The sequence below is a fragment of the Corvus cornix genome, chromosome 22 (assembly GCF_000738735.6).
Source record: "Corvus cornix cornix isolate S_Up_H32 chromosome 22, ASM73873v5, whole genome shotgun sequence".
In the NCBI taxonomy this organism is placed as follows: Eukaryota; Metazoa; Chordata; class Aves; order Passeriformes; family Corvidae; genus Corvus; species Corvus cornix.
The window spans coordinates 4,283,817-4,307,054 of NC_046351.1; the positions used below are offsets into that span (position 1 = coordinate 4,283,817).

The window sequence follows — 23,238 nt, forward strand, 5'->3', positions numbered from 1 at the left end:
GCAGCAGTGCCACGCTCACCTTGGTGCCAATGCCCTGAACCCCAACCCCATCTGCTCCCCAGGAATGGGTGTTCAGTGGGAGAAGGAATAAAGCCAGCAGCTCCATGGCCTGAAAAGCTCTGCCATTCATATTCTGATGCAGCTCCACAACAAAGCCTTCCTATGCAACGTGTAAATAATCTGTACAAATCCCATTTTCCCTGTAAGCAGTAGCTGTCATTTTCTATCAACTGTCCATTTTCAAGGACTCTCTGGAGTTAATCCAGGGAAGCAAAAATTCAATTAAGAGCATAGCTGAAGAAGACAGCTCCTTTCCTGGCAAGAAAAGCCCAAAAATGAACAGTCAGAAAAGTCAGTTGGTCTTTGACTCCCTGTTGGAAGAATTAGCAAGTGGTGCTGGTGGAATTGGGGAGCTCTTAGAAAAGGAATTACTCCTGTTGTGCTGTGTGAGGAGTTTGGAGAACTGGAAGAGAGAGAAATTGTTAAATGCTGTGTTGTGAATGTGCAGGTGTGCCCAGGCACTGCACAACAGGCAAGGTCAGGAAAGGGAATGTACAAGAGAGGAAAGAATTGCCAAGGCCATGTTTGGGGGCAGGAAGTCAGGGCCAAGTTCTGCAGTGCAGAAAGAGCATCTCGGAGGAAAGCCAGGATGGGAATTGAAATAAGCCTTTGTTCATTTTCTAAAATGCTCCCAGAAGAGGAAAAACCACTCATGACCTCTTGCACTGGTATCTCTCAGACCCAAAACTGGAAGGGAGGTGAAAACTGCCGGGACAGCATAACCCAGCTCTTCCTGGGCAGCTCTTGGCTGGGAGCAGGGAATGTCACCAGGTCAATAAATGGCTTGGGATGTTGGCTGAGGTGTCAGGTGGGGGACAGACTCACAATTTGGGATAGAAACAGCCCCTCTGGTCTGACAGTTCCAGCTGAAAGGGTGTAGGAGCCATCAGAGTCAGCTAAAACTTCGATCTCTTAACCTGGAGAGGTTTTGCAGCTGCCAAAAGGAGGGTGGGGACTGGCACAGCCTCACTACAGCTGGGTGTCCCGGCTTTCTCCCGGGGGCAGTTTGAAAGGCTGAAGGAATTTGCGCCCTTGTGTTAATCAATAGTGGATGGATTTAACCTTTAAATTAGAAAATCAAGCAAGAACTGCAGCCTGGTAGTAAAAACCAATGACCTTTCCCTGCAGGCTTGTTTTTGTTGGGTTTGTTGTTTTTTGCTTTTAATTCAAAGGAAGTGTAATTGGGTGTCAGTGCAATGTAATTCAGCGTGGGGGTTTTCAAGCTGACTTTGTTCTGGGGGGCACAATTAGGGCTGTGCCAGTGATCAGTGCCCCTGGGTCTGCAGGCAGCCAAAGGCCCTCCCTGGGGTGTCAGTAGAGGCTTTTTGAAGCTGCAGAGTCCATTTGATGAGATTTTCCTGGGCCCTTGACCTGGGTGTTTGTTATTAACTGAGGTATTGCTTGCTGGGAGCTCCAGGGCATGAGATTTGGGGTTTGCCTCTACAAGAAATTGCTCTTAAATGCTACAAGTATTGTAGGCAGGGAACGTTTTTGCTGCCACAGGTCACCCAAAGAGTTAAACGTGCAGAGATTTTTTCACTCCAGTATTGCTCCATGGGCTGGTTTGTAACACCCCGAAGTGTGGTTGTCATGTTGCAAAACCCATGTCCCTATGGGTTGGGAAGAAGAGACCAATAAATTGGAGGTGGGGGCAGGACAGGATGGAAGTTTTGAAAAGCTTTAATTTGAAAACATCAGAATAGTTTGTGGCTGTGCAGCCTGTGCTCCTGTGACAGTGCTGAGGTTGAAGAGGAAATGCAGTCCAGGATCTCTGCACACATGTGCACCTCCAAGGGTGAAACCCCACTTAATAATGAGGTTGAAACAGAGCATGCTGAAATGAAATGTTTAATTTTATTGAAATGTTTTTCTGTTGCAAATGTGATTTCAATTTAAACTGAGTTTCAGAAGGAAACTTATCCCAAAGCTATCGTGTGTGTCCAGGTCATGCTGGCAGGTTCTTACCCCATCAGAGTCGTGGGGAGCTGCCTGTGAGGAGCCTCCCTTGCTCAGCCCGGGGGGCTGACGGAAAAGTTCCGTGATTTTCATAAGGATAAACACAGCAATCGAGGGTTGGAGAATTTTCCCCGACCAAAGATTTTCCCTTGTAACAGAGGGCACAATGATCACTCCTCCTTCCCACCGTGTGTTTGCCTGCTCTGTTTGGAGGGTGAGCTCCTCAAGACAAAGGCGTCTCTCTCTCGGGGCTTGTCCAGCCTGTGGGGAAGGGAGGCTGCTCTGGTGTTTGCACTGGCTTGTAAAGCAAATAATGGGATGCTGGAAAAGTGTTTGCAGCTCTCATCTCCTTTCAGCTCTGGAAGGAGAGGAGGGAAACAGATCATTGCCAGAGGGGCATTTCCTGTCACAGCTCAGAAAACAGGGGAAAGGAGCTGAGAACACCTTTGCTGGGTGACCTCAAGCAGGTGCTTTGTGCTCACATCCCCTGCTGAGCTTGGCTCCTGCTCAAGCAGCTCCACAGACACGGACCAGAGGCTGACCCTGCAGAGCAGTGAGTTTTCATTTCCTTTTAGAAATTAGGCCACATTGTTTCTGTTATATTAAAAAAATTCCTGTATGTGATAAATGGTAGACATTGGTTTCTGTTGCTGTGTGCAGCAAAGGCCAGCACAGTAAAGCGAGAAACTAGGAAATAAAATCTTAAAAATAAGATTAAAAAAACAAAACAAACCCAAATGCAACCAAAAATGCCCGTCTGCTGTGTAGCAGCATTTTTTGGAAAACCCTCAGGATTATGCCATAGTTCCATTGAAATTCCAGTGGACTGATTTATGTTTTTCTATGAATGGATTTATTTTTGTTTCTGTGTTAGAAGCATCGAGGATGCGTAAGATGAAAGAGGGGCCTTCGTACCACAGATTCTGCCTTAGCTTTGTCTTGCCTCATGATTGTATCCACACTTCCCGGGGCAGAATTTTGGGAGCCTGGTCTTGAGCAGCAACCTCAGCAGGGAGCAGCAAAAAGAATGAATGCTGAGGAGGAGTCATTTCCTCCGTGGCCCAGCCATGGAGGGGCCATCCCTCTGCCCTGGCTGCTAAAGGAATGTGCACCTCGTTCATACTGAGCCTTGGGGTCGGCTCTTCCCGGGATCCGTGTGTGCCTCCAGGGAGCCGTTCCCTTGTGGGACGTACCCCAGGGTTGGTGGGTCAGTGGTTGGCAGGAAACACCCCAGGGCAGTTTCTGGATCAGACTTTGCCATCCCTTCCCTCCTTTCTCGAGGAGAACCTGCAATCCAAGAGGAAGGCCAGGCTGGTGTCTCCTGGCCAGGGAATTCCCCCAGTCCCAGCCTGGCTTCTCAGGTCCCTGACAGCTCCGCAGCGGAGGGGAGGCTGGATGGGGTTGGAGCAGCCTGCTCTGGGGGAAGGTGTCCCTGCCCGTGGCACTGGGTGAGCTTTAAGGTCCCTCCCAACCCAAAGCACTCTGTGATTCTGAGATTCTCTCTCTGTGTATCTGTACACCCCCCTATGTATGACAAAATGGCTCTTACGTGTCCTGCTCCAGATCTCCTGCTTTTTCTCTATTGTACAACATCTTCCAGGGGTTCTTTTCCACTGTACTCCCACTGCCAGCAATACTTGCCACCTTTTCTTGGCCTTGCTGGACTCTGGCAGGGCAAAGGAGTCTTCAAGGCACAGCTGCCTCTCTTTCCCCACAGCTTATTTGTTTCAGAGCCTGTGTGGGAGAGTTTTAGCACTTCAGATGTGGAGCACCTTGAGAGGCCATGGAAAGAGCCCACTGGTTTTTTCTCTTACTGTTTCTTGGTAAGATAAGGTGTTTCAAAAGAACAAGTCCAGGTATTGTCCAGGTCTCCAACAGTTCTCAGGAAGCAGAGTGCCAAAGTTTTACAGGAATTTGGCACAAGCTCTGAGATTACCTTTGCTGTCTGGCTTTTTGTCAGCTGGTCAGGAGCTGTGGAGTTTTAGGTTGTTGATCTCACTGTGGGTCCCAGCCCCACATTTACCTGTGTAAGGTGAATCCCTGTGACAGTAGCACCCATCACAGATAACTGTGTGTATTCAGGGGCTAGCCAGGCTTTTCTCCATTGATCTTTTCTTATGAAACAGCTTCTAGTTGGCTGTAAAAATTCCCTTTTTAAAATGAAAGTTGTTTTCCTGGTCTGAATTGCCAGCCTGTATTCAATAAGTATTAAACACGCTCATTGCATTATTCCATGGTTCAGTGTTTCCATGAGCGTTTGCATTGTTCTTCCAAATTTTGATTTAAAAAAATAGAATGAGAACAGACATTTGAAATGTTTCAGCCCTCTTTCACCAGCTATATAAGACTGGGAGAGAGATCTCCAAGTGCCAGTGGAACTTTTGCAAACACTTGAGCAGGCAGATTTTTGTTCCTGTTTATCATTCAGCTTGGCTGAGTGGCAGCTTCTATCTCAGCCCAGTTCTGGCTGTATAAAACTATAGACATTACACAGAGTGACAGCTCAATTCTGAGTGAGACTGGGAAGATCTGGCACCTCCAACCCTGCCCAGTCTTCTGGACTGGTTTGCTGCAAAACCCCAGCTGGCCAGACCAGCTGCATTGCAGAGGAACAGATGTGTTGGGGTATCAAAAATTGGTCTTTACAGGTTGTTCTTGGGGGAAAGGAAAGTAAAAACAAATTATATTTTTAAAAACAAACCAAAAAGTCCCCAGGAAACAGTTTAAAAGCCACTTTAATTTGTTTTGCATTTTTGCAAATTGATTTTAGAATACTCTTAATGAGCAAATATTTGTTTTAATGTGGGGCTGAGGGGGCAGATAACGATTAGACATAGAAAGCCTGATTTCTTCTAGTTTCGTGGCAATAAAGAGCTGAGATCACATTTTATGAAGCTTTGAATGCCAGCAGGTTGCATTTTGCAGATGATGGATGTGCCTTTTTGCTGTTTGTCTGGAGCAACAGCCCCAAATGTACAGCTCTGTCTTCTCAACAGAGCTTTTTTTGTGTGTGTTGGGGTCCAAGTTCCATTTCCAGACATGCCTTGGGTGAATTCTTCTCCTGTGTGGATTGCCTTCTCTTGCTTCCAAGTGTCAAAGATCAGGTTGTCTTGATCCAAGTTCTCCAGAAATTCTTTCTGCACCAGCAGAGAGTTTGGAAAATGCTCTCAACCTGGTCGTTCTTCCATGACTCTCCCGTTCTGGAATGATGGGAGGTCATCTGGCCCTTGGGTTGCAGTGATTTAAGCAGGCACCCATTTCTTGCACCCCTCGGGTCAGTCTGTCCTGGACGTGTCCTCAGTCTGGCACCGTGGCCTTGACATTGGGTGGGGGGGTTTAAATGTCTGGCTCTTGCAGCAAGAACCTCTCAAAGAGCCTTAGGTCAGGCCTTGCTGGTCTGGGAATAGCACAGTCCCGGGGAGGAGTGGTACAGGGAGGCTGGCACACCTCAGGGAGACAGGGACATCTGGTTTGGGTTAAATCTGAGCAGCAAGAAGTGATGCACATTTGGGGCTTGACAGCTGAATTGAGCTGGCTTGTGCAGCAGTTTGCAGTGCTGATCAATACTGGAGAATTGCAAACGTGTTTTAACTGGGAGAAGTGTTCCAGCCAGAGAGGAGGGGATCTTCTGGAGTTAATGATGGGGATACTCCCTGTGTGTCCTTGTGACGGATGTTTAGATCTCTTGGAAAGCTCATGGCAGAGCTGCTCTGAGTCAGCACAGCTGAGAGGAGGAGGAGGACCTGGGTCATGGTGCCCTGGAGATCTCACTGCAAGTTTTCTGTCTGGAGTCAGCTGTAACACCAACGTCGCTGTCAAGTTTGTGCTGCAGGAGGGAAAGAGCTGCAAAGAAGTTGCTTGAACTGCAGTGAAACATAGCCAATATTGTGGCTGCCTCACCCCTGGAAGTGTCCAAGGCCAGGTTGGATGGGCTTGGAGCAACCTGGGACAGTGGAAGGTGTCCCTGCCCATGGCAGGGGTGGCACTGGATGGGCTTTAAGGTCCCTTCCAACCCAAACCACTCTATGATTCCATGACACTGCTGTGAGCTCTCCTTAAAATCTTTTTCTAAGTCTTCACTTAAATAGTCTGAGGAATGTTATATTAATTTTAATCTGTGTTTTATGTAACTGTGAGGGTCAGAAAACTGATGGAAAACCTGTGAAGTGAATGAGAGGTCTCGGCCTCTCTGCAGTGAGGTGTGGGGGAGGGCAGGTGCTACATCTGCATGTGTAAGGAGAGGAAAGCTGCATCTTGTCTGAAAATTAAATGGAGTGTGACCTAATTGATCATTATCATTAATGTGGCAATAAATGGAGAAGGGCCTTTGTGACACAGCTGGGGGCAGGGCGCACAGGGGAGGATCTGTGTGAGGACAGTTCTGTGTCACAGGTGTCACACGCTCTCTGTGCTTCTCCTCCAGTCCGACGGGACCATCCTGGCCATCGCCTTGTTGATCCTCTTCCTCCTGCTGGCCTTGGCTCTGCTCTGGTGGTTCTGGCCCCTCTGCTGCACTGTGGTAAGTGACAGAAATCATCAGCACAAAGCAGCATTTCAGTGCTGCCTGAAAGCAAGAAATGAGGGGGAGGGAGGCAGAGTTTTCCACAGGATTGATCCCAGAACAGGGCAGCATTTCTGCCGCTGCTGCCTCTGCTTTGGGCTTCTGTTTCATCTGCCCAGCCTGGGATTAGACCCGTGGAACAGCAATGTTGCCAACATCCAAACCTTGTCAGGAGCCTTTAAGTCTTGTGTTTTGGTCACAAAATGGAAATAGTTTGCAGAAATGTGTTCCTTGCCATGCCTGTTCTGGATTTTCTAACCCCAGTGTCAGCATGCCCATGCTGGAGGGCTCCTGTAGAAAGGCAGGGCTCATCAACCCACACTGGAGTCCTGGTTCTGCCTCAGGTGCAAGGAAAAGACATTTCTAGGTGTGCAAATTTTTGCAAGATGAACTTTGTTTCCTGGATCACGTCTGAAAAGCACTTTGAAACATCCCAGTGACAGTGCTTCACTGAGCATTGTCTTTCCTCCAGGCCCTTTCACAAAAGTTCAAAAGCACAATCACAGAGTTAATGCTTTAAAAGAGCAGAGGGAAATGAGGAGAAAACAGGGGAGAAGGAAGAGGTCAAAGGAGGCAAGAAGGAAATCACAGGACTCGAGAGGAGCTTTCATCTCACGTGACTCTGCTGTTTGTCTGCACAGACCTGTCACACCCCGAGCATCCCTGCTGAGCCCTGGCACTGCCTTTCCCAGTGAGGATCCGGGCAAGGGCTCATCACTGTGGAACACACAATGCAGTGAAGCTCTGCTCTTGTTTTGGACCTTGTTCGTGCTGCAAATATAGAACAAGAATTAGGGACGCACAAATGTCAGCAGAATTGGAGCCTGGGTTTGGTGACTGGCTGCGTGCAACGTTTCAGAAGCTGCTTTTAAGGCTGCCCAAACCGGCTCCAGTTTCTGGGTCACCATCATTATTCCTGATTTTAAATCACAGACCCAGTGTTGTAAATTCGCACCATGTTGTACCAAACCAACAATGCAGAGCTTTGGAGCCACACACTGCAGGAGCCACTTGCTGGAGGATGAGTCCCTGTGCTGAGATGTATTATCCAGAACAAGGATGGAAATCTTGCAGGAAAAATCTTAGTTGTCTATTTCTGTTCCTGGCTGAAAATGGGGATAAAATGCTTCTCTTCACAGTAGTTTGGCACCTCTGTACCAAGATGAAAACCAAAAAGGAAAAAATATTTATTTGGACTTTCAGAACAATAAAAAAAAAAATTGGTTCTAAAATTGGCCAAAGGATTAGCAGCGTGGTAGGTTGCTCAGAGTTATTTGTCTGAACTAGATGACACGTTCCCAGAGGAGCTGGGCCAACTTTTTGTTGGCGCATCTGCATGGAAGTCAGTGGAGATGTGCCCTGTGGGGATGTTGGCACTGGCATCTGGGGGAGAATTGAGGGGACAGAGGGAAAATGCTCTCAGTGATGCTGCTGGTGTAAGGTGCTGTTAGAGCAGAAAGATGAAGCTGATGAGAAAAAGGCACAAATAAAAGCAGCAGGGTGTGGAGGGGATATGGAGCTGTCATTGTGAGGGTTCTGTGGCTCTGCTGCAGTGGAATCATGTGAGGACAGTGGTCATGTAACAGCCCTGAGTGTGAAAAACAGTCCAGATAAGCAAGGTGGGTGCAGCAGAGAGAGGGAGTCTCTGGTCCACATAAAACTTTATAAGCTTAATATTTTCCAGATTTAAATTCTCTACTTAAAACATTTGTTGTAGATAAAAGCTTTTCCTCGCTCTCCTCCTTTACCTCCCACGTTCCCTCCTAGCAAGGTCTGTGAGTGGGGACTATCTCGCTGATATTTTTCCAATGTAGTCAAACACTTCCCTGTAGTTGTTGGAAAGATTTTATTCCAAGAAGCCTGTATGAAATCCCTTCCACCTCTCCGGGAGGGCATCCGGTGTGTTTGGCAGAGGATCAGCAGCCAGGACACCCCACTGAGCACTGCTCACCCAAAAATTCTGTGAAATTAAAGATAAATCCGTGGAGGAGTGCCCAGCCTGTCAGGGGATGGGGAAAGGGAGCCGAGCAGAGCTTAGTGACTGGCTTGGAAGTGGCACGGGGAGGAATGCAGTGTTGTCAGAAGTGAATTAAGGGCAGAGGAACTGCCTTGCACAACAGACCAGAGCTCCAACCTCGAATAACCAAACCGCAGACCCGGAGACATCGCCGTGGATTCCAGCCCAGGGTTGTTTCAGAGATAATTGTGGATGTGTCCAGGGCAAAAAGGAAAAAAACATAGCAAGCTCTTCTCTTACCAAGTATAAATTTGTTTCTGAGTGACAAGCACATTTCTAAACCCTGAAATTCCTCTTGGCATGCTTTTTAATTAAATAGGAGTCATTACCATCCAGCAGTTCTTCAGGAAAGACACCAAGCCAGCTTTGTCCCTGGAGTAAATGGACTGGAGTCAATAGACTCCCTCTGGAGGTTTATCTGGAACCCGGTATCTCCTTGGCGTGCGCCCATGAAGGAATGCTGTTTCCAAATGGATCCAAGTTTATTGGTCTCAGAAGTATTCTGGGATGAAGTCTGGAATTTACTCGGTTTACAGTAGAGGCAATTGTTGCTCAGTAGATCAGAACAATAATAACTCTTTGCTGTGCCTGAGACCAGCACAGGCAAAATTTCCCTGGATACCTGTGGAGGATATTACAAAAGCATAGGAGGCAGGCACCGACCTCTCCAAAGGTTGTAGGAGGTTTATTTAATAACAGAAAACAAAGAAACAATTCTGCTCTGCTGAACTCCCCAACACTGTGCTTGTAACAAGAATGATGGCAAGTACACAGACACCTCTAACAGGGTGACCTCACCTTTCCTGAGCTGAGCAGATCTGCAGAGCAGCAGATCCCAGCTTCTGGCTTCCCCCAGTTACTGCTTGTCTTCCCGTTCATCCTCTTTCCTGAGCACAGCGCAACCTGGAGCAGGGCAGACATCCACAGCAGGAACTGTGCGGGCAAGAGGCTGTTCAGGTGTCCAAGGGTGAAATTGTTCTGGCTAGGAGGCCAACATGAGCCTCGGGTTTAATGTTGATATAAATCAAATAGGTTTTAATGCAGATGTAAGCCAAAGAGATAATAAACCTCCAGAACTGTCTTGAGGAGGACTTTGCAGGCACCGTGTTAGACTGGCTTGGAAATGGAGCTGCTTAAAGTGTTTGGATGCACAGTGAAGGCATAATTAATGTACTAGCTGGAAGGCTTGGCTGTGCTGGGATGGTCTCCCTCGCTGGGACAGTTCCCCTGTGCCCACGTGCTGCACAGACACTGACCCTGGCAGGATGAGGGAGCTGTGCTTGGGCCACGCTTTGCCCCAGAGCGGGACCTGCACGAAGGTTTGCCCTGGAATATCTGAGGGGATGGCCCCACCCTGCCTGCCCAAGCCTTGGGCTGGAGCTCAGCGAGGGCACTCCAGGGCTGGGAGTGGAATTCTGTCCCTGGGGCAGCTGAGCCTGAGCCTTTTCCCCACGTGCATTTCCCCACGTGCTCGCACATCACACCTCCTCCCAGGTTTATGAAGTAAACATGAGTCTCTGCCTCCCTTCTGCAGCCATCCAGGGTGGCCTGAGGGGCTGGGCTGGCTTATTTGCCCACGTAGAAAATCTGCCCCATCTCACTCATTTTCATACTACAGTGATTTTAAATACAGGGGTGTGGCTGGCATATAAATGAGGTGTTGGTATTTAAGCATCTAACACCAGTTTTAACTTTAAAGCTGTTTTCTGGAAGTAAGCATGGAAGAACCCAGCAATCTGTTTGGCTCTCAGTCTGTACTGCAGATGACCAGAAGTTTTGGAAACAAAAAGCTGGATGGAGAAAATACAGAAAATATAGATTAAAACCACATGGCTAAACTGGTGGAAGAGAAGGGGAGGAAATGCATCGGCTCTGCAGCAACTCTGAGGAGCCTAAAACTAATGGCATCATAAAATGGCAGGGTCCCTGTTGGCTGGATGGAGATTCCTTACAAAGGTCCATGGATTCTGATTCCCACCCACTCACATGGGGCACACGGGGCACAGCTCTTCTGCAGTTGTGCTGATCTGGGGAGAAGGGAGCACAGGATCATGAATCATCTGGAACATTGTGGAGACAACCCAGGAAAGAGAGAGAAAGCAGGAAGAAGATTGTATTATACAGCAGGTGAGGAAATTGGGACAGGCCTCTGCTTGTGTTAGCTTTGAAGTGTAGACCGGATCTCCAAGGATTTTATGGGTACTGAGAAGACACAGGAGATATGACAGAAATAAAAAGGAAATGTTCCTTTACCCAACTCATACCTCAACTATGAAACTGTCACAGGACTGAGAGGACAAAACTATAAATATGTAAGGGAAAAAAAATAGGAAATTAGTCAGACGGATCCCTGTTAATGCTATTTAAAACCCTTGTTTGTTAAGATAGCAAGAATATATATTCTGTGTTTTCCAGAAGAGTGAAGGTAATTAAGGACAAAAATAATCCGCTCAGTTAACTGCATGCTTCCAAACTGTAGTCCTAATTAGAGGCAAAGTCCTTTACTTCTTATTTTGTACTGTTTGCTTCATTTTAAATGATGATCTGTCCCATCCTAAAGTAGATAGGCTCCTCTGACAAGAAACATATTGCCCCTATTTATCATCTAAAACTCCAGGGATACTTACTGTGTGATTGCTGGACACTGAGAGCTGGTGGAGATTTCTGGACTCCTAAGATGGAAAACATCCTAGACACATTCCTGGAATATGCAAAGTTTGGATTCAACATGTGCTTTCTTATGCCTGAGTGACTATAGAAATTTCAGGGCAACAGAAAATTCATCCTTCCCAATGCTTTTAACCTTCCAGGAGGTGGCTAATAGCATTCCTCTGCTTTGCCACTGGGTTATCCATCAGAAACAGCTGCTGCTCCATGGATCTGTGACACAGAGTGGCTCAGCTAACAGAGACCTGCCCTTCACGTGCTTGTTGGGATCTGTGGTGAAAGGCAAAGAATTACTTCACTGTCCTGAATTTTCACAGCTGAGTGTGTGGAAGTGCTGACAACTGCTCTCAAAGTTCCTTCCTGTGCCAAGGAAGGCCAGTGGCCACCTCTCCATCCCAGGGGCCTTTACCCTTGGAAAAAAGCCCTGCCAGGTTTTTGTAGCACGGTGATGGTGTGGAACCCCTCAGGTATTCCTCACCTGGAGAGCAAACCTGGGGCCAAACCATCGTGTTCTTCTTCCAAACACAGGGACAGGAGACCCAGCTACACAGCAATCCCAGGGATGGCTTGGGGTTATCCAAACATTGCAGCACACATGGACAAACACGGCGGCCTTGCCAAGCCAAACTCGCCGGAGCGCTGTGCTGGGCCTGGCCTGCTCCCAGCTGATCCCTTCAGCAGGTCCTGGGTGTCATCTGGCCAGGCCAGAGGTGCAGCTAGGGCAAAAACGAGGTGGCCACGTGGGCTGTGTCCTCACAGGGTCCCTGCGACGGCAGTTTCACTCTTGTCCTTGAGTTGTTTCTGCCTGTGCCAGGCGAGCGGCTGTGGCGCCTTTGGGCCCTTGGCCTTGCCCCCGGCTCTTGCTGTGCCCACTGCTGTGGGATGGCACCAAGGCAGCTTGGTGGATGCTTGGGATGCCTTCAGTGCCCAGAGTAAGGGTCTCAAATGCCCCAAAACAAGGGTCTCAGTGCCCCAGAATAAGGATTTCATGCACTCAGAGCTGTAAATGTAAGAATCCAAAAGGGAGAAGGAAAAGATTTGTGCTGTTTGAAGACCCAGGCAGAGAGTCAGAAATTAGATTTTTTTGTAAGACTTGAACTTTGAAAGGTCGTAGAGGCTCAAAGGCACAGGAGACTGAACTCCCCCATCTCTAGACTTGTCCAAATTAACCAGTCCATGCTGCCAATTTATGGGGAGTTCAGTTGCTCGTAGAAGTGCAAAGCACTCAAAAATGGAAGGAATGTCTTTTTTTCCCCCCTCTCGGCCTGTGATAGAAAACACTTGATCTGTTTACAGAAGTCAGTCAGTTTGTGTGTACGTGTGTGCATATGTTATGGGGAGGAATGCAAATGTGTGGAAAACAGCCATCTCCTCACTGCCAAGTGTGCAATCTGCAGAGCTGCCAGTGATACTGGCTGAGAAGTTGTGTTTGGATACTTTGCTGGACCAAATTTGGATGGCTTATCCTGATGTTTTCGTGCCAATGCAAATGAGAGAAACTCCACTGGAACCCATGATGTTCCACCAGAACAGGGGATGCTCCAGGAGGGAACCAGGCCTCTTCCAGCAGGTACATTTTGGATCACATATCTGAAATTTCTCAGTGTCTGATGGGTTTGTGTTCAGGCATTTGGTTCTAAAGGAGGTCTGTTGACAAATGCCACCCCCTCACACTGACCAAAATTAATCTGAAAAAGTCTCCTGTGTTTTTTGGTGCGTTACACACTCTGTCAGTATTTAGTGTGTCAGGAGACACAGAAGAGATGGTGCTGTCTCCATCTTACACCTCCGAGTAAACCATGCTGATAGCCAGAATTTCCTTTCCACAGAGTAGTACTGGGATGCAGACAACTTTTCATCCACTTTTCACAGAATCCCAGAATCATTCAGGTTGTAAAAGATCTCTGAGATCACCAAGTCCAGCCTGTGCCTGATCCCCACCTTGTCCCCAGCCCAGAGCACCGAGTGCCACATCCAGGCCTTCCTTGGACACCTCCAGGGATAGGGACTCCAAACCTCCCTGGGCAGCCCCTGGGACGTATCACCCACTTCTCATCTACTTTTCATCATTTTTTGAAAATGACAAAGTTTTCATCGTTTCTATCCGGCCCAAGCTGGGAATCCCAGGATGGGCAGGGAGATGGGTGCTGTTTCATTCACTGCCCAGCTCTGCTGGTCAGCTCAAGCTCCTCAGGGCCATCCCCCCTCCTTCCTCCCTAACGGGGACCATCAGCCACACCTGACCCACGCTCCTGCTGTGCCAGAACAGGGGATGAGCAAGTCTCCACCACACTCCTCCTCATGAGTGATTTTGTGTTTCCACGAGAGCTCTGGGCTCCTGTGCATGCCCACATTCAGTGCTGATTGAATGCACAAAGTCTCTTTAGCTGGGGTTCCCTGAAGTGCTGCAGGCCACCAAAACAGAAGCCCTGTGGCCCAGGAGCAGGTAATGGCAGAGCCCAGCACTCATCACTGCCCTGGGCTGGGACACAAACTGCTCCAGCCCTGTCTCCTCCCCAGCCAGAGGCACATGCTCCTCATTAATGGCCACATTGCATGACTCGGGCTTTGCAGAGGAAAATAAAAACAGTGAGCTCATCACAGGGGGAAAAACACGAGTGAGAGGAATTGCTGTAAATATTTATATCTTCAGGGCCTTTAATGTGATTGCAATTTTCCCTTTCTGCATTTAAACAGCCAAGCCGTTGCTGTTTGGGACTGTATTTTTTGTTTGCAGGGTGATTTTGAAGCCCACGTGTGTGTCCCCCGTGCCAGGACAGCCTCTGCCCCCGACACCCAGCTCTGAGCAGAGCTCAGGACTCTCAGTGTCACCTCCACTGGTGCTCAGACAGCCTCTGACTCTTGGCCTGGTGTGCACAGAAAGAGCTGCCTTGTCCAGATGCACTGGAAACTGCTGGAGCAAACCCATCCTGGGGCGCGGCACTGCCATGCCAGGGCTGGGGCTGTGCAGGGGCTCTGCTGTGGCTGTGAGGGACAGGGTCTGACGTGCCTGCTGTCGCTGCCCTCCCCCTGGAAACCTCTCTGTTGCTCTTGGATGCAGGGCTCTGGTAGCAGCCAACTGCCTGCCGAGCCCTGGATGCAAACTTTCTGCATGAAATAATGGCCTCACACCCACATAAACTGAAATGGTTTCTATGGAGAATATCCTGGACCAGGCTGCAACCTCACCCTGCTTGCTTTATTACAAACCTCCGTGAGCCATATATATATATATTTATATTTTTTGAAGTTTATGACAGTGAACTATATTAACCTGCTAATATGAAAAGCATTAATGTGAAGAGCATGCGCTGGCACAGCCTTCTGGAATGAAAAAGGAAGAATGGTCTGGGAGACAGGCTGGGGGTTATCACTGCTTTGCAATGTCCCCAGGGCCTTTTGCTTCACACTGGTTTTGCTTTCCAGCCTTTGTTCAGACTGTGAATTATCTGAGGCAGGATTTGTACACATGTGCAGAGGGCAGGAGGAGGAGATGCTGATTTTAGTGTGGTTGTTCAGGTGAAGCCTCAATGCTCAGAGCCAGCACTGACTGTGGCAACTGCTGGGATTAGGAGAATCAGGGATATCAGACTTTGAATTTTCTGTTGCCTCACACAGGGCAGGGGTGACCTAATGAGCAGTGTGAGTGTGGAGCTGTCATTAGGAGTGTCCCTGTGGCAGGGCTCTGGGACACCTTCTGCTGCCCCTCAGCAACAGTGGCACCCACAGGCATCCCGTGATCACAGCGTGTGGTAACAGAGGGTTCCAGCAGCACATCCTGTTGTTTTCTCCTTTGGAATTTTTTTTTTTTTTTTTGGTGACATTTGAGTTGTGCTAAAGAACAAAGTGTGAATTTATGATTCTCTTTCTCTTTAATCCTTCTAGATCATTAAAGAGCCTCCCCCACCTCCTGCAGAAGACAGCGAGGTGAGTGACACTGACCCCTGGTCTCCTCGGTGTTTAGGACAAGGTTTTGTTCAGTCTCCTCGCAAAAGGTGATTAAATCTGTGAGTTCAGTGCCTCCACTGAGCAGGTGGGGAAGGAGGACAGCTCAGACAATGCCTCACTTGGTCAGAACAGCACTGCAGAGTTAGGCTGTGGTTCACACAAGGGACAACCCTTAAGCCTGTGTTTAACTCTGAAGTTAGTAGAACCTAAACATGTGCTTAGCTGCCTCCCTGGAATGGCATGGTAATGATTTTGGTGGTTTGGGATATATAACTACCCCTGGCAGGAGCTCCCGGTGCTGAGCCCTCAGAGCACAGTTGCTGTGAGAAAAGGGAGCTCACGGTCCTTGCACTGTCTGAGGTACATTGCGAGCAGATGTAAAACCCCAGCAAAATCCTCTTGACATCAGCAGAGCTACACAAGCCAGGGAAGTTTTAGTGGAGAATAATCAACAAATGGTAAATCAACATTAAAACTTCCATCTTAACTCTGCTTACAAGCTTTAGATGAATCTTGTCACAAATGGTTAAAGCTCTGCCACCATTATTTAACAGGCTGTGCCCAGAAACATGCCCAGTTTTCCATCTGCCTCTTTCTCTGTGCTCCTGCTTTCAGCACACAATGAGTCTCTGCTTTGCTCCCAGTGTTTTCCACATGGGATTTCACTGCAGGCCCTGGGCTCTGTGCAGGGCACTCTGATGGCAATGGGAGTTTTTCCATTGACTTCACTGGGGTTTGGATCAGTTCCTCTTAAATATGCAAGTAAAATTAGATTTAGGTCTGTGCTCAGAGTGATTTGCTTGGGTAGTTTGCCTTGCTTTCTGCTTCTGGAGACAAATTCATTGCCTGCTTCAGCGTGCAAGTGGAAAAGCTTGTGAAATGGTGCTGTCTGCTCTCCATGAAGCCTGGCACAGGGAGTGTGGGCTGAGCCAAGGCTCAGGAAAGCTCAGGCCTCTGCAAGGAGCAGGGATCTGGCCTCGCTTCTCCCTGCACTGTGCAGAGCAGCAGGACCCAAGGCCAGCCCTGGAATCTCCACCTTGGGGCACTTGTCCCCTTCAAAACAGGCCTGAAGCAAAGTCCAAATGAGACCCTTCCCAGACCCAAGGGGGGTTTGCATTTGGATCCAGTGCTCCCTGTGCCTCCCTCTGCAGGTACTTGGCCCGTTTCCCTAAGCAGATATTTGTTTGGGCTGTGTGAAAATCCACCAGCTTTGTCAGCTTCTGTCCTCTGAATGAAAAGGAAAATATTAACCTCAAATTGCACGTGCTTTGTTCTGCATCACACATGCCTCCAAGCCAAGGGATTCAATTGCTGAAATTAATTAAAATACATCATTCTGGAATGCTGGCTCCCTGGCCAAGAGCTGCAGGGGGAAATTACATCCCCTAAGAGGGAAGACGTGCGTCACCTATAAGGAAGTCTTTTGTCAACCCAGTAAGTGCTGCAAAGCAGAGCAGTTACTGCAAAACCACAGCTGCAGCTTGAAATTCAACTTGTCCAGGCTTTGGTTGTACCCTGAGAGGGCTCTGCACAGTGATTGAAAATTGGCATTCATTAGGACCTGTGCTTTACCTGCTGCCTCATCAGTCCAGGAGGGGATCTGAACATTCTTTTGGGTGTTATTCTCCTCTTTGGGGACCTTGGGATGGCAGGGTTTGGTTACAATAATCATGGATTGGTTTGGGTTGGAAGGGACCTTACAGACCCTCCCATTCCACCCCTGCCATGGGCAGGGACACCTCCCACTATCCCAGGGTGCTCCAAGCCCCGTCCAGCCTGGCCTGGGACACTTCCAGGGATGGGGCATCCATCTCTTCAGTGTGCCAGCTGCTCTAATGGTATCATTTCACCTGTGCTTCCCACCAGAGCACGTCCCCTAAACTCAGTTATCCCAGAGCCAACGCACACATTTAGCAGCCAAAGGATTTTTAAAAAGGAAAATATAGTCTATACTATTTTAGTAGCTGTACAGCATCAGGGCAGTGCTCAGAAATCAGTAAGGCTTGAAGCTGTGACTTGCACTGGTTTTTCCCAGACAGAAGAGCTTCCCACTAGGGAAAAAATAGCAGAAGCTCTGACAAGATGCATTTTGTTGGTGCATTTACTCCTAGAGAGGGCTGGTCCACAGAGTGGGGCTGGCAGTAGTGTGATGTGTTCTCAGAAGGTTGAAGCCTCCAGATTTTCTTCTTTGCTCTAAACAAGTAGAAGATGGAGTTGATTTTCTACAATCCAGGTATTCGGGTGTTGCAGATATATCCCCCTCCCCTGCAGGAAACCAGCAGCTGCTCCTCTCCAGCAGGAGGGATTGCTGGTCCCTTCAGCAGCAGGGTTACAGTTGGATTTTTTTCTTCTCACGAAAGTCTTGGCCAAAATAAAAAAAAACGTCAAGGAATTCTTGCATCAGCAGGTTTGGGAGCTGAGGCCCACAGGAGGAAGGAGAATGCATTACACTGGAACAACGAGGGGGAAGCAGCCTTTGCTGTCGGACCCGCCAAAGGTTTTATTGAACTCTGTTTCAGAGGCCCTTTGAGACATGTTGGAGACACTTCACTGTTGGTGAAGGAAATCATTATTGGCCAGAAACTCCCAATTAATTCATTCAGAAATTGCAAATGTTGTCAGCTCCTGCTGTGCTGCTCGGGGAGCTCGGGATGCTGAGGGTGAAGCCCAGGGAAGGACAGATGGTTTCACTTAGGAAGGATTGAGTTAATGCCAAGCGGAAGAGGTGGGTGCCTGGAGGAGCCAGGAGCACCTTTCTGGCCTGTGATTAGTCACTGAAGGTGGATTGAAACCACATTCTTCTACCTCCAGTGAACAGGAAGGCTTCTTCTAGTCCTGCTGGAGGAAGACACAGCTGCTTTTACTCCTGTGCCCCAGCACCTTTGGGCTGGGTTTATTGGAACAGCTCTGCCCAGCTCAGAGCAGAAACTCACCCAAGGCTGAAGCTGGTTCTACTATAGCAACCCATCCTCAAAATACACCAAAAAACCCCAACTGCAGGGCTCTGCATCTTCCAACAATTTGCTATTCACTCCCTGGCCCAGGCCAGAATTCTGCTGCTGTCAGTCCTGGACAGACTGGCTGCAGTCAGAGGGTGCTAAGCTGGAGCCCCTCCAAGCATCCCAAGAGACACACACTGCCCTCACTGGGTTTTAGGCCCTGCCCTGTAAGCAGAGCCTAAAACCCACAGCTGAATCTATGCAGGCGCCGCTTGTTCCCACAGCAGGGATCCAGGGACACAAAGCTCCCTGGAGTCTGGCAAAGCCAGGCAGGAGATCACCCACATGCCCAGAGCTTGCCCTTTCCTCATCACTCAGTCCCTTCCTTTCCCTGCTGCTCTGTCACCCAACATCCACGCACATCCCTACTGTGGCACCGGAGCCAAGCCACCAACCAGCCTGTAATGGGATAATTCTTAGGTCTCTTGTCCTCTTACCCACACACAGCACAGCAAACACACACAGGGAGGTGCTGGACAGAAAGGGCCATTCAGCAGCACTGGCACCAGACCCTGAAGGTCATTGTCACTGTCCTGGGAGGCAGCATGGACAGGAGGGACTTAACTCCCTGCTCGGCAGCTGCTGTTCAGCCAAGGGATGAAAGCCCTGTTCAGCTGGATCCACGCTGACTGTTGGGATCTGATCTCTCCCACAACATCCCTGAGGCCAGAGAATGACTAAAGGGGATTCAGCTGCTTGGAGAGCTGCTTGAACTCTCACTTATTATCATGGAATCACAGAATGGTTTGGGTTGGGAGGGTCCTTAGAGATCATTTTGTTCCACTCCCCTGCCATGGGCAGGGGACACCTTCCACTAGACCAGCTTGTTCAATTATTGCTGATCATTATTCCTTTCCAAATTGTTTTCCTTGCTCCTTCTGGAAAGCCTTGCTGGGGAGACAGCAAAACAAGCTCCAGAGAAAGGATCTGATAGGAATTTTTTGTAGACACCAAGGCAGGAAATTTATTCTGCTATTCCTGAAATGAAGCCAGGTCCCAGTGGTGTTCCAGTGCTCCTCCTTCCCTTTTACAGTGAGTTGTGGAAATATGGGAGGAGGAGAAAAGAACCTTTCGAGAGAGAGCATCTAAAAGAAAAAAGATGGGGCTGTTACTGGCAATAGATGAGGTGCAGGTATTACACCATGAGGGTGCGGAGTTTCATAGCCAATTTCATGTGGAATATCCAGGCAGGCCCAATGCAGTGCAGAGGCTGTGGGAGTTGGGTTTAATCCCATCCTGGTGTGGATTCCCATGACCTTATAGGATCTCCACCTTCCTGCAGCTCGGTGTCTGAGCTCTGGAGTGGGAACAGCTCAGCATCCTTCTCTCACCAAACCCGGACCTCCCTCTCATCTGTGCACACGCAGTGCTTTGTTCTTGGAGGACTTCAGGCAGGATCTGGACCACAGATAAATGGGGAGTTTCTGTGATGATCAAGGCTGGTTTGATAAACCTTTGTGCCTCAAGGATGAGCTTGTACGAAGCTGAAGTTGTTCAAACTGGAGAAGAGAAGATACTGGGGAGCCTTTAGAGATACCAAGGTAGCAAGCAAAACCTTCCACAGTAGGAGGAAATGTTCCCTGAGAACAGAGCAAGGTGTCCTCAAAGTGTAACAAAGCAGCTGAGAGGTGGCCATGGGATTTGGGAATGACTCCAATGTTGGGAGAAGGGGTAGAAAGGAGTCTTGAGGACAGCTGGATTTGCCTCTGTGTTCTCTCAACTGTAGAATTCGATGACAACATCTCTCACAGAGAAATGATTGTCGTGTCGTGGCTCAGCCCTTGGTGCAGGCAGAGCTCTCTATAAATGCTGAATTCTGACAAAATTCAGGCATTGCAGAGACAACTGGGAAAATAATTATAAGGGTGGGGAGAGGGGTAAGTTGTCCAAACTTTTTTTTTTAATATCTGGCCAAATTTAGTTTGAATTCTTACCCTGAGTGGTTCAGATGTCCCTTGTGGAGCCTGAATTATCCTTGTGTTACCCACAGATGAGGTTCTCTCAGGTCAGGGTCAAAGTATCCAGAGCCTGGCCTGGCCTCTGAGATAAACACAGACCTTTGTTTTCTGCAATCCAGCACTTATGAATCTGGATCCCTGACTGTGAAATGCAGTTCTGTCCTGCTTCTTCTTATTTGTTAAAAGAAACTCTAGCTCCATCTAAAGCAGATTTTGGGGGTGGAAAGTTGCCAAGTGCTGTACAGTCAGTTTCCAGCATCCTTAAATGCACTTGAATTTTCCGGGGCTGTTTTTGAGGCTGCAGCTGGGTCAGAGCTGAAGCTCCTCAGGTACAAACGCTGGTGCAGCCACGTGTAGAAGAATACAGGTGAAGCAGGCAGGATGTGAGAATTCAGCCCTGGCTCACGGGGCAGTGAGCTGGGGGTGTGGGGATGGTGGGGACTGGGTGCCTCTTCCTTCCCATTTCCCTGCTGCCTCCCTGCCCTGACCCCCCGTTTCCAGTTCCTGCAGTTCCTCACGTGTGTGGTGAGCACATCGGCCAGGAGTGTAGGACATCCCTGGTGGGGGCTTTCTGCTTGTATTGCAAAACCTCCCCTGCCCTTCCAAACATGTAAACAGACTCATTCTGCAAAAAACTTGTGACTCCTTTGTTTTTCAAGGTCCGCGTTGCCTTTCTGTGCGTGTGCTGTTGTCCTGGCTCCCAACTTGCAGTGAGGGGACTCACAGGGCTTTTAAGGGCTTGTGGGGAAGATTTCCTAAACCTTGGTATTTCCTGTTGTGAGAAGTCCAGTCTGTGCTAAACTGAAGAGAGAGAAAGAGAATTGCTGAAGGAAAATATTTAGATGGCTTCGCTTCCAATTTGTTTTTCGGGTTTTTTTTTCTTTCTTTTTAACAAAAAAAAAGTCCTCATGGAAAACTTCATGCAGAGATATTGAGTTCTTGGGTTGCAGCAAAGAGCCTCAGCAGCTCTGCCTGGGGCCAGAGAGAGAGGGCAGCTCTGAAGAGAAGAACCTGGTAGTTGTGACCAATTGTTACCCTTCCCTTAGATCAGGACACGTTTTGCAGCCCAATTTCTGTGTGTTTTGATAAACTGAAATGCTTTTGGTTGCCATGAAAACCGTAGTTTTTCTTGGATTTCCCCTTCCCCTCCCCCCCCCCCCCCCCCCCCCCCAGTTTTTTCAGTTTTCCTGATGGGGAGTTTCAATTTCAAAGTATTTTTGGCTTTCCCAGTTTTGGAAAGCTCCTAAGTTTTGGAGTTTAGCCAAATCTCTGTGAAAAATTAAAGAAAGAAGAAGAAAAAGGAGAGAGGGACCACTTTTCTTTTCTCTCCACGTTTTTCACAGGAAATACTTCACGTTTTTGATGAACTCTGCTTTTCTGCTTTGCCAGTTCACAGCCTGAACTGTAGAAATTAAAGGGAAAAGCACTATAAGAGCTCCACATCCACTCTGACCCTACAAAGTGCAACAGAGAATTTAAAATACCTTGACTCTCACTAGAGCTTTAGCAGACTCATTTTAAATACACTTAAGGAAATGTTCTTGATCTGTTAATTTGCCCGTATCTGAATGTCACCATGAGGTGTTGAGCACGTTTGGCTCTGTGGTTGGGGATGTGCCTGCAATGAGCAAGGGCAAGACACAGAATTGAAATCTCATTTTTCACACAGGGCCTGACTTTCTCTGGCAGGAGAAAGGACTCCCTGAAGCCACATGGACTTCCATGGGCAGCTGCCCCAGCCGAGGCACAGGTTCATTACAGGAGCTAATTCCATTCCTGTGATTTTTCCATGAGACTTTTCCGTTCTATTCCTCTTGGCCAGCTCCTGTCAATAAACCTGGGCATTCCCAGTGGGGTTGTTTCCGAAGGTACCCCGAGTTTGCCATCACTCAGGAGAAAATTTACTCATTTTTTTACTCTTTCCCTCCATCCTGTGAGGCCTGAACTCCAATATGGGGATTTACCTGGGCTCTGGAGGGTCCCTGCAGCACAGGGAGCCACGAGCAGCAGCTGCCTCTCCCAGTCCCAGGTGAAGGGAAGGGGTGGCAGAGGTGAAAAATACCAAAATCTCATTCTTGCTGGAGCTGGATGGTACCTTTCAAGTGGTTGTGTTTATATCATGAAACATTGTCCTTTCATGAGAGTACATCCTCTGGAAAGCAACAGGGAGAGACCGGAACCTTGCCTGCCCTGCAGGCTCAGAGGACAATGCTGCCTGGGACTTTTAATTCTTCTCCATCCCTGTCATTTTCCCTGACAGTGCCACCCCTTGTTTTGCAGGAGGAAGATGATGATGGTCTGCCAAAGAAGAAGTGGCCAACAGTCGATGCCTCTTACTATGGTGGGCGAGGAGTGGGCGGCATCAAACGGATGGAGGTGAGGAGATCCCAGCTCAGGGGTCAGATCTGGGCTGGGGACTGGGCTGTGACGTCCCCCTGCAATCTACCCAGGAGGGAACCCAGGAGACAGGCACAAACTTCTTTAGGCTTTTTTGGTACATCTGAGTCCAGATCATTTTTGTATGGGAATATTTGAGAGCCAAACACAGATTTCTGAAGTTTGGGAGTATCTTTTTCCTCTAATCCAGCAACGTCCAGGCCCATGCCTGGGATACAGGGGCAGCGCTGCCACACAAATTACAATGACATGGGTTTAGTTTTTCTGAAAACCTTCCCCATTCTCACGTTTCTCATAAACCACCACAAAGGACAAGTTCAAAATTTGGGCTGCAGTCTAGAAACAAACCTCACAGCCTGTGCATTGCTCTTCAGCTTGGATCTGGGCACTGGGAAAACACAGGCAGGGCTCTGTTCTTGCAGCAGGGGTGTGACTGCAGCAGGTGACAGGGCCTGATCCCTCTTTCCAGGTGCGCTGGGGAGAAAAGGGCTCCACGGAGGAAGGTGCTAAGTTAGAGAAGGCCAAGAACGCCAGGGTCAAGATGCCAGAGCAGGAATACGAGTTCCCTGAGCCCAGGAACCTTGGGAGCAACATGCGCCAGCCCTCGTCCCCTCGGAAGTGGTACTCCCCCATCAAGGTGAGTCCAGCCCTGCCTGGTGCTGCCTGGGATGTGTG

The 23,238-nt window shown here is 48.6% G+C and overlaps 1 protein-coding gene across 1 annotated transcript in view; it reads left to right on the forward strand.

The window, feature by feature from the left end:
• ANTXR1 (ANTXR cell adhesion molecule 1) overlaps positions 1-23,238 on the forward strand; it is a 78,153-nt gene that overhangs the window by 32,672 nt on the left and 22,243 nt on the right. Inside the window, 4 exon segments of the mRNA XM_039564287.1 lie at positions 6,440-6,535; positions 15,147-15,188; positions 22,447-22,542; positions 23,033-23,200. Coding sequence (XP_039420221.1) covers positions 6,440-6,535; positions 15,147-15,188; positions 22,447-22,542; positions 23,033-23,200 — 402 coding nt within the window.